Raw genomic sequence first — 9955 nt, 5'->3', positions numbered from 1 at the left:
ATCGGACTTGAAAAGTCTGCTCTGATATACCATAGGAAATACGTTTAATTACTGCCCGAATTCCGTAGGTGTACAGGGTCCCTGGCTGATACCCCAAAAAAAAATATAAGTAGTATACTGCTACGTACGAAGTACTACATAGTAAGCCGGTCTGAGACTCTGAAATGATGTACGGATACAATAGACACAACTGCTTTGGTAGCCAATGAGTGAGTAGAGTTAGATTAGACTAGGGCTTCAGTGGAGACACTCCCGACAAGGGCTTCCTTGACTCATGATCCCATCACCAGGCCTGGCAACCTAACCCAGCTAGTCCAACTCTATACAAGGCTCTCAATATCCCGCAGGCTTTGTACATTGAGGCGGTATCAACATTGCCGCACAATTCAACAAGTTGTCTGTCTACCCAATCATCGGCGATACCTGCATCAGGCTATTACAATCTGCCATGAAACCTAAGGAACCATGGCAGATATCTTGATCTCAAAGAGCAACAAGGTCACGGGGTTGGTCATTCACTTTTTGTTCTGATTCGTAAATTGTAGAGAAACCCAGAGTCCCACCGTTCCAGTCTTTTGGAAACCTCAAAACGCCAGCTGAACAAGCAAACCGTGAACCCTCCCGACCATCGCAAATGCCAAACCCGCAAAATGCCAAGCTGTCATACAAACACAACGTCAATGCAAGCAATAAGCTTACTCGGCGTCGCGGAGCTCGGCAATCCTCTCCTGGACGCGAGCCTTCCTCTCGGCCAGGGTGAGCTTCTTGGCCTTGTACTTGAGCGACTCCTTCTTGTACTCCTCCTTGGACTTCTTGGCCTCAGCACCCTCGGGCTTCTTGAAGGGGTCCTCGCGGATGGCGGCGTGGGCCTCGGTGTAGATGTCCTCAAGTCCATCGGCGTCAATATCCTCGTCAATGTACTGCTGGAACTGGCTCTTGTAGCGCTCCTCGTCGTCGTCGGCGAGGGTCTCCATGTACTCGGCGACGTGGCCACCGAAGATGTACTTCTTCAGGGTCTCGGTGTCGAGCTCCTTGCTCTCAATGTCGAATCCGGGGAAACGGTTCTCGGAGTGGGGGATGAGGATGCCACCGTCCGAGGCGCCCTTCATGGCGCCGAAGACACGGGCACCGGTGGAGGTGCGGGCAAGACCAACATCAAGGTAGGCCTTGAACGGGCGGCGGGTGCCATCGTCGGTCTCGGCAGCCTCGGTGAGGGTGAACTCACCCTCGGGCTCCTCAACACCGGCGAAGTCCTCGTCAAGACCAAGCTTCTTGAGGACACGGCGGGCGATGAGCAGGCCGGTGGCGTAAGCGGCAGCCCAGTTGGTCAGACCGTGGGTGATGCCATAGGCCTTGAGCTCGTGGGAGTAGGCCGAGGCGAAGACCTTGTCACCAGAGATCTCCGAGGTGACGATCTGCATGATGATGTCGCGGTTGGTGAAGCGCACGACCAGGCGGTACTTGGGCGCATTGTACTTGTTCTTGGCCTGGGTGATCAACCGCTTACGGGCATAGTAGTCGGTCTTTCCCTGCTGTCTGCGCTTGTACTTGGTCTGGAAGCGGCTAAGATGGGTAAGGCGCTGCCGTTAGTACAACCGATAACGCCGTGCCCAAGACTATCTTCATCCCCCAAGAGTAATTTTACTGTACTCACCTGTAGTACGCGCTGTTCTTGACGAGCTTGTGGAAAGGCTGCCAATTTCAAAATCCATCGAGTCAGCAATTTGCGCTTCAGAAGTTTCCCTCTTCCGAAGCATCTTGCATTGACTCTTTCTTCACATTGCCAGATTGCAACGCCAGAGGCGCTCATTTATGCTCGTGGCATTGGCGAAAATAGGGTCGAATGTGGCCTCGAAAGATATGACCAGGAGCTTCCGTTATCAACTCACCATCTTGACTGATTTGGCCCGCGGGACTTTGTCACGAACTCAGGTCTTTGATGAAAATGTCGTTTTTGGCTGAAGAAAGAACGACTCCAGAGAAAAAAAAAGTTCCCTCTAAAATTCCGCTGTGGGCGATAATAGCCCCGCAACCCTAGTCTCGGCGTTCAGCAAGGGCTCCGCGTTTGCAATGTGGTCGGTGACCAACACGTGACCTAGCCAACCAATGAGACTGTGGGCTCCACCAATAAAGGTTGGAAAGCTGGTGGGGCCTACGTGAAGAAAGAAGCCGAGGTATACAATGACGACTTACCCTTTATAGGTGCTGCCGCTTTGTGAGAAGGTCTCTTTCGTCTCCCAACGATGCTCGACGTAAACTGGGCTCAACATAAAAATCTATACATATTTATATCGCCTAATTTCTGGGTGCATTACGTATTATCGCGACGTAGCTCTACATATCAACAAAAAATTTGACGATCTTATAAATAAATTCCACAATGGCATCTGCAACACAGTCGCAACCAAAAGTTCTCCTTTTCGACATTGGAGGTGTTTGTGTAAGTAAGTGAGTAGTTGTGCGGGTGAGTAGTGGCCCGCTAGGCAACATGTATGTGTCACAATAGGGTCTAACTTTATCCCAAGGTCGTTTCCCCCTTTCAATCGATCCTCGATTATGAGCTCAGCCAGGGCATCCCACCTGGATGGGTGAACTATTCCATCTCCAAATCTGCTCCCAATGGGTTTTGGCACAAACTCGAAAGGGGCCTCATCCCCATGGATGCAGAATTCTTCGCCGGCTTCAACAAGGACCTGCGCGACCCCGAACGCTGGACGGCCTTTTACCGATCCCAGCAGGCCAAGGATGTCAACCTGCCGCGGGAGATACCACCGGTTCCGGAAGTGGACGGCGGGTGGCTGTTCAACGACATGATGACCGTGTCGCAGCAGCCTGACCCATGGATGCTCCCAGCCCTGGAGAAGCTGAGGCAGAGCGGAAGGTACATCATGGCGGCGCTGAGCAACACAGTCATCTTCCCCGCCGGCCACCCCCTGGCCGACCCGGACGAGAACGGCGTCTCCCGCCACCCTGTCCGCAACATGTTTGACGTATTTGTATCCTCTGCGCATGTTGGCCTGCGCAAGCCCGATCGCGCGGCGTTTCAGTACGCCCTTGATCAGGTCGATCGGTTCGCAAGGGAAAATGCGAGCCGGCGCGATGCCGACGGTGCACTAGGGTGGTCGCGAGGTGTGGAACCTGCAGATGTGCTCTTCATCGATGATATTGGAGAGAATCTCAAGGCGGGGAAGGCCTTTGGCTACCGCACCCTCAAGGTTAACCTCGGGCGCGCGTTCGAGGCTGTGGATGAGCTGGAGAAGATCACGGGGTTAGCTTTGGCAGGGAGCCATCCTAGGATTCCGGTCAAGCCCAGGTATACCAAAGCAAAAGCTAGAATATGAGAAGAATAAAATGCCCCATGAAATCCTGATAGTCTTGGGTTATCGCCCTCATAATCTTTTTCTCCTGGGGCACTGGTAATTCGTGGCACCATTTAGTTTTTCCTGTTACTGCACAAGTCCACGCCAACCTGCCGGCTTGCACGTGCCTTTCTCAACAGAATGACTCCCATGTGCAAATAGCTGCATTTTCCACGCCCTATAAAGATTTTGCTAGGTAAGGTAGGTACCGAAGGCAGGCTTGTATATTATTGCCAAATGTGCACAACACAACATTCCTCAAGCCAGCGGAATTTACTGTTTCTAGAACTTTGCTCTCGGATTCTATACTTCGCAAGTCTATCAACACTTCTGTCCAAGTTGAAGTAACCTTCTTCTGTTTGCACTTGAAAGATAGATGTGAAGGTCGTTGTAAGCCGCTTTTGAGGGAAAGTATACTTAAATAAATCCAAGCTAGTGCTTGAACTTGGGGGAAAAGAGAGGTAACTTACATGAGCTGCCAGCCAGCAACGAATTAACCTCCATATCTCAAAGTATCCGTCATGCAAGGCAATTTGCCACAAAGAAAAACGTAAACCTGTACGGTTCCCAGTTGACTATAAAAAGGTATTGGCCAGCCACTTTTCTTCATCTCCATATCAAGCTCACATCCATACTCATCGAACGCCAAAAGTCAGCCACATCTTTATACCCTTTCAAATATCATCAAACTCAAAGCACATATCAACCAAATAATGACAAAACTCGCCTCCATCATCGCCCTCGTGGCAGCTTCAGCGGGCCTGGTCTTTAGTAACCCCGTTCCCGACGGCCACAAGTCCATCGTCATCGGCGTTCCAATAATCAACACAACCAACACAACCGAGGTCAGCAGCACGAGCATCCGGCCCCGGGACGACCCAAATTTCCTCGACTACGTCAAATGCTATAACCTGCCCGAGGGAAACTGCCACCTTGTGCTGGTCCTGGCGCAGAACGGACAGGATGACATGGGCGGTCTTGTCATCAACAATATGTGTAAGCTTTTTTCAGTGCCTTTCTTGTTTCGATATGTTTTTGGAAACGATCGTTCAACGAAGGGAATCATCAATCTGATACTGGTTCTAATCGTTCATGGAAACACAGGCGACCAGGTCATCTCCATCGCCCACTCGATTCACTGGGGCACCAGGACAACATTTGCTCGCAGTTCCCTCCCGGCCCCTCTTATAGTTGAGCCGCACAGGAACCAGACGTCTCTTTTCTGGTATAACGGGTACCTCTGGCATGAAACCAAGAATGTAGGTTTTTGTCACCTGAATTCAATCTCATAGTCAAACTACCTCACTGCTAACATACAAAACAAGTGGACAACAACTCGTTGGGGGGATACCGGTTTTTACCATGACCAGACGACCTGGAGGTGTTCCCTTTAGAAACTTTCTTTGTCAGTACAGGAAAAAACTATCACAATTAGACTCAAACTTTTGGGGTTCCGTTCCAATAGAGCAAGTAAATGGGATACACTCAAAAGAGAAAGTATAGAGAAGGGACCGGGGAAATTGTACGCACATATCAAAAGGTGTCCCAACATCTCAGTTAAAACACAAAAAGGTACCAAGCGACAATCCTGTGATCATACTAATACAAAAACGCTGCTGGTCCCCTCAAAAGCCTTTATGTCACCCCCGAGACTCTTGGCATCCCCGAAATATCGGAGCCGGTACATGCCCGGGTCCGCCCAAGACTCTGTCTCCCAGCTGATCTCAGCCTCGCTAGTCGCTAGCACGCTGCTTACCCTTCGCCATCGAAAGACCAGGGTCCAGTCGGCATCCGTGCGTACCGTCTTCCAAACTGAGCCGCGGGCAACATCCAGCTTCTCTACCGAAGCAAAGGTCTCCTCAAGTCGGAGGTTGTTGCGTGGGTTTGCACCGACAAAAACGGCTCGCACGGTATCTACCCCACGGCGAAAATGCAGCTTCGGCCTTGTCGTATCTTGATCAGTGAACACATCTTTCAAAACATCTCCAAAGGACTTGAATGGTTTGGTTCCGTCTCTCAAAACCCCTGTAATGAACGATAAGGATCTGTTGGTGTTGTCGGGTGGGAAGGAAGACGGGTCGTCGTGGTGCGGCGGTGATCCACCACTTCCTGGCGACTGTTTTCCACCAGCGAAGAGATACGGCAAATGCGACAATGTGACGTTGATGTATGCATCCAGCGTGTGGGGGCCATACAGTGTAGAGGCGCCCTCGTATCTCTGAATACCGTACTCCTCCTCGGTTGTAATGTAGTGTGTGTACGAATTAGCAGGCCCACCTAGAACCACTATAGGGGTGAGTTGTTCGCTATCATTGTCCTCATCGCCGTTCGCATCCTCTCTTTCACTATCGAGGAAGCCTGCAAAGGCCCTATCCACCGATTCCTTCCAGCGCCTTCCGGCCATGGTGGTGGCCTCGCCAGGACTGACGATGATAGCTAGCTGGCCAACCCTGAATACCTGGACGTCAACGATGTTGGGGGTCCACTGGTATGGACGTGACACCTCGCCGACATCCAACAGTATTGGCTTAGGGGCGTGGCAGGCAATCTGCTCGTCTGAAGGTTTCTTGAGCATGTTTGACACAGCTCGCCAGACTGGACTTGTGTTGGACGAGTCACCATCATGCTGGGTAAAATCGAAAACTCCAGGGCCGTCCGAGGTCCCAGCCGCGAAAGAATACCCGAGCGCTGCGGGACAGGTGCGTATCATCTGTGAGCTGTTCCTCGGGTGCGCAAACTCGAACCCCGACATGTCGTGGAAAGTGTGGAAAGACTTGACCATGCGACCCCTGATTCGAGTGCCCTCGCTTCGCAGAAGCTTGTCGTATAGTGCACGAGCGGGCTTGAACTGACGCATCCCAATCTCGAAACAAGATGCCGTACCGCCATCGCCCCTTCCAAAGAATGGACCCCTGGCATGACAAGTCTGTGCCTTACCATCAGCACAAGTACTGTTCTCGAAGCTGCACATCAGACCCGAACCATCCTCACACCAAGCCCCATTCACATTTGGGCTCGTATCCCCGACATTGGCCTGCGAAAAGCCAGCCACAAAGTCGACGCCAGGGGCGGCTGACATCTCAGAGCGCATACTCTTCTCAAAAAGATAGGCAGCGACGCCTTTGTTGTCACCGGTGATCAAAGTGTTGTTGCCAAGCATCGACGTGCCATGCGTCGGAAACCATGTGAGGATGCCAATGTGGCGCATGTCGGATGCGCGCTGAAATTTCAGGAGAGTCATCTCCTTTTCTACGGAGCCATCGTCCTCCGAACTGATATTGTAGCGTCTCCTCTCCGCCTCAGGGTTGGCCAAATACGCAAATAGGCTGCGGTTGATGTTGGCGCCGGCAACCTTGGTCTTTCCGACATGCAGATAGCCAGGGGTCAAGCTTTCATGTGCCCGACGGATGGAGAGAACGGCGCCGTCGACGATGGCACGGTAGCCCTGGTGATCAAAACCCTTGCTTGTGATCTGCGGCAGGAGATAGTTGAGCCATCCGCCTGGACCAGAATGAGAATGAGTGCCCGTGACAGCGACGTTGTGGTGGCCATAGTGGGCATATTCGGGCCCAAGCGACTGCAGCGCTGAGATGATGCCGTAGCGGACTGCCGTGTCGCCGGACTGGGTGTCGAGGACCAAATAAACGAAACGATCTGCAGGATGTGCGAGGTCGCCAACAATAAAGGCACGACTGTACAACCGCTGCCGGAGACCCGAGCCGACTTGTTTAGGGTCTGCGTAGCCCATCAGGTTTATCTCGACCACTGGACCAGTTATATCAGCCTTTCCCACGCCGATCAAGTAGCGGTCGGCAGCGGCGCTGCCGTTACCACTCTCGGCTCCTCCCGTCTCGGCATGCTGCAGGGACGGATTGAGGGTGGTGGCTAGCCAGGTCCATGCCGCGGGCGAGGAACAAGATATGAATAAGAAAGATAATGACAATAGTGCCGCTGTGACAATTGAAAGAAATGTCACTGAGTGCGAGTACCTTCTTGGGTTTCTTCGTGGGATTGCCGCTCCCGCCACCGGCTTCAACCTCACATCCGGCGCTGCCGTCTTGGGGTATTCCGACAGGAGCCGGTGGGCCTCTGCTTGGCGTTCCGACATGTTCAGTGTACCATCCCCAAGTAATTCTAGTAGTCAGTTTGATCAAGCGATTCAAATGCGATGTAAATAATACAAAAGCATAGCGACTGGCTGGATAGGGCGATTGAAATATGAGAGTTTGACTAGGTCGGACGTATTCGTACAAGCAAAAAAAAAAAAAAAAAAAAAAAAAAAAAACTGTTTTCAAAGCTGGATGTTTTGGACGAAGTCAATCAATCCTATGATGACGAGGCACCACCGCAAAACGTCATTGCAATAGGACGTGTCAAACCCTAACCCTCTACATATTATTCATCGGCCAACATTTATTTACTTCTGGAACAGCAAGACGGCATCCTAGACAGCGGTGAACAGGTCAAATAGAGGAGTGTCTTAATTATTTGTTATCTCGTATTTGCCACATGATTTCCGAGATAAAAACATCCCTAGAATTAATTGGCCAATGCATGAGATGCTTTATCACAGGCTCAACCAATAATGAGATTTAGATGTTGGCTGCATTGTAATAGTGATATAATCTTCTAAAAAAAGACCAGTGCAGGTATTCAGACATATCTCGTCGGGTATAACGTGATAATCTCTCCGCGGCGCATGGCCCTCTTGAACGACTCTGCAAACCCTTGAGTTCCCCTGCAATCGCTCTGTTCTCTCTTTTCCAGAGCCAATGGGAGCATCTTTTGGATGTTTTCGATTCGGGATTGATGCTGATGGTCTAAAGTCAGTTGATCTAGGCTCTTATGCATATATATATATATATATATATATAAACAGGCGCAGTAGATTCATTACTTACCGAGGGATGTGTACTGAGCCACTCTGGCGGCTCATGTAACCCTTGGTACTGCTGCATACTTCTCCAGAAAGGTATAGCCTGGCGTGGGTCATAACACGCCTCGGCCATCATCAAGAGGCCAATCTGGTCGGCTTCGGTCTCTTGCATTCGACTCATGGGCGACTCGAAGAGAAACTTGAGGACGCCGGCGCCATACATTACGGGTATGGTGAAGAGTCCAAATGTCAATATTGCCACGCTCCAAAACAGAACGTTGGTCCCAATGCTGGCAGACATTTGCTCCGCAGCATGACTGGCAAGGTTGTGAGCTATCTCGTGGCCGAGGACTGCAGCGAGTGCATCTTCTGTGTGGGCGTGCCTGAAGATGCCGCTAAACACAAACACCTTGCCACAAGGAAGAACAAAAGCGTTTGCATTTCCTATTGCCATCCGTGTTAGTGACAAATACTTCCCGCAATAATGCAGGCAATTATCCCAGCAGCAGACTGTACTCACCCGGGTCATCAATCACAAAAAAATCCCATTCAATATCATCCATGCCACTGACTGGCTTGAGGCGATCCATGACCCGTTTGACCATGCGCGACCGCGCATCCCAGAGCGGGAGAAACCTCACACCTGCGTGCCGGAACTCATTCATTAGCACCTCGAACTGCTGCTCACTCAGCTCGCGGACCGTCTTGTCGCTGTGGCAGTTGAAACGTTTTCGCCCCGACACTGGGACCGTCTCGATGTTGGCGTAGTAAAAAGCGATCGCGGCGAGGAAGCACACCACCACGACGGTGTGCAGTCTGGGTGACCGGTAAAAGCGCGAGATCTGCTCTGGTGTCACAAGAGGCTCTGCGTCTCTGATCCGCGGGTCATCGCGGGGGTCGTCAAAGACGGGGACGGCTTTGCGACGCCGCGGTTCGGGGCCTTCATGACGAAAGGCAGTCCGGATCTGCGTTTTAGGAAGTAGCACAGTCCGACACGTGAATGAGTGCGTCCCTTGCCGGGTACGCAGATTGGACAACCCAGAAACGTGACGCTCTAGCGATGGTGTCCGCTGTGCACTGATGAGTTGAACATTGTGGGTTACACACTGGCGCGGACGCGAAACAGCACACGAAAAAAGGCCTGCGACAATTGAATATTGTTTCACAGGCGCCCGCGCTCTGCCCGCGATCTGCCGCAGGTGTATCATTAGGTATAACTAGAGGCCCCGCGGGCTGGGTTCCACGAAGAATTATCTGTTGTGTGACCCAAGAACATGATTCCATTTGTTGCGGATTATTGCATGAAATACAGTCGTGTAAACTGTAGTGGCTGCCTGTCGAGATCGACTTCATCATACCGTCTTCATGGATGTTCGCACTGTGAAGAGTTCCATGGCACTTGACCAATCAATGTTGATGACATTCAACGGACTGCTCAGAAGCCAATAGATAATATAATACACTATAAGGTAGTAAACACTACTTTGTAAGTATTACACTTCATCAAAAAGAATAACTAGTTAGATCGAATACTGACATTTTTGTAGATTGACTTGGTCTCAGTGATCAATGGAAATTACTCTGTGATGAGAAACACCTTAAACTTTTTGTCTAAAGTTTAATGGATCCTCATAGAATCATGGTGAATCGCCACTCACAGGTAGTAGGCCCCTCGATCAGCGTGGTGGACCCACTAACTGAATCGTCCTAGCAATCGCAC

At 51.1% G+C, this 9955-nt stretch overlaps 5 protein-coding genes across 5 annotated transcripts; 2 read left to right on the top strand and 3 right to left on the bottom strand.

Moving 5' to 3' along the window:
* Positions 1–95: 95 nt before the first annotated feature.
* Positions 96–2002, bottom strand: PgNI_03314 (uncharacterized protein). Its single transcript, XM_031123369.1, has 3 exons — positions 1890–2002; positions 1655–1692; positions 96–1563 (listed from the first exon to the last, which is right to left on the bottom strand). The coding sequence occupies exons 1-3, from the start codon at positions 1890–1892 to the stop codon at positions 696–698; spliced, it is 909 nt and encodes a 302-aa protein (XP_030983871.1). The 5' UTR covers positions 1893–2002; the 3' UTR covers positions 96–695.
* Positions 2003–2380: 378 nt separating this feature from the next.
* PgNI_03313 (uncharacterized protein) lies at positions 2381–3389 on the top strand (the record flags this gene model as incomplete). The annotated part of the gene is made up of 2 exons (XM_031123368.1): positions 2381–2440; positions 2526–3389. 2 exons carry the CDS (start codon positions 2381–2383, stop codon positions 3339–3341), a joined length of 876 nt encoding a protein of 291 aa, XP_030983874.1. The 3' UTR covers positions 3342–3389.
* A 683-nt stretch (positions 3390–4072) lies between these two features.
* On the top strand, positions 4073–4833 carry PgNI_03312 (uncharacterized protein; the record flags this gene model as incomplete). Its single annotated transcript, XM_031123367.1, has 3 exons — positions 4073–4355; positions 4464–4618; positions 4825–4833. The coding sequence occupies 3 exons, from the start codon at positions 4073–4075 to the stop codon at positions 4831–4833; spliced, it is 447 nt and encodes a 148-aa protein (XP_030983873.1).
* A 120-nt stretch (positions 4834–4953) lies between these two features.
* PgNI_03311 (uncharacterized protein) lies at positions 4954–7467 on the bottom strand (the record flags this gene model as incomplete). Its single annotated transcript, XM_031123366.1, has 1 exon — positions 4954–7467. One exon carries the CDS (start codon positions 7465–7467, stop codon positions 4954–4956), a length of 2514 nt encoding a protein of 837 aa, XP_030983876.1.
* Positions 7468–7832: 365 nt separating this feature from the next.
* On the bottom strand, positions 7833–9577 carry PgNI_03310 (uncharacterized protein). The gene is made up of 3 exons (XM_031123365.1): positions 8756–9577; positions 8261–8679; positions 7833–8171 (listed from the first exon to the last, which is right to left on the bottom strand). Exons 1-3 carry the CDS (start codon positions 9441–9443, stop codon positions 8013–8015), a joined length of 1266 nt encoding a protein of 421 aa, XP_030983875.1. The 5' UTR covers positions 9444–9577; the 3' UTR covers positions 7833–8012.
* Between the last annotated feature and the right edge of the window lie 378 nt (positions 9578–9955).

The sequence above is a fragment of the Pyricularia grisea genome (genome assembly GCF_004355905.1).
Source record: "Pyricularia grisea strain NI907 chromosome Unknown Pyricularia_grisea_NI907_Scaffold_2, whole genome shotgun sequence".
In the NCBI taxonomy this organism is placed as follows: Eukaryota; Fungi; Ascomycota; class Sordariomycetes; order Magnaporthales; family Pyriculariaceae; genus Pyricularia; species Pyricularia grisea.
The sequence above is the reverse complement of the archived record's forward strand: the minus strand, read 5'-3'. Positions and strand labels throughout refer to the sequence as shown.

Excerpts from the sequence above, each read along its gene's own strand:
- PgNI_03314 (XM_031123369.1), bottom strand. Across the intron at positions 1,564-1,654 it reads AAGAACAGCGCGTACTACAG|CCGCTTCCAGACCAAGTACA; the intron begins GTGAGTACAGTA and ends TACCCATCTTAG.
- PgNI_03310 (XM_031123365.1), bottom strand. The coding sequence starts at position 9,443 with ATGATACACCTGCGGCAGATCGCGGGCAGAGCGCGGGCGCCTGTGAAA. Across the intron at positions 8,680-8,755 it reads TTTTGTGATTGATGACCCGG|GAAATGCAAACGCTTTTGTT; the intron begins GTGAGTACAGTC and ends GGATGGCAATAG. Across the intron at positions 8,172-8,260 it reads GGCTCAGTACACATCCCTCG|CATCAATCCCGAATCGAAAA; the intron begins GTAAGTAATGAA and ends TTAGACCATCAG.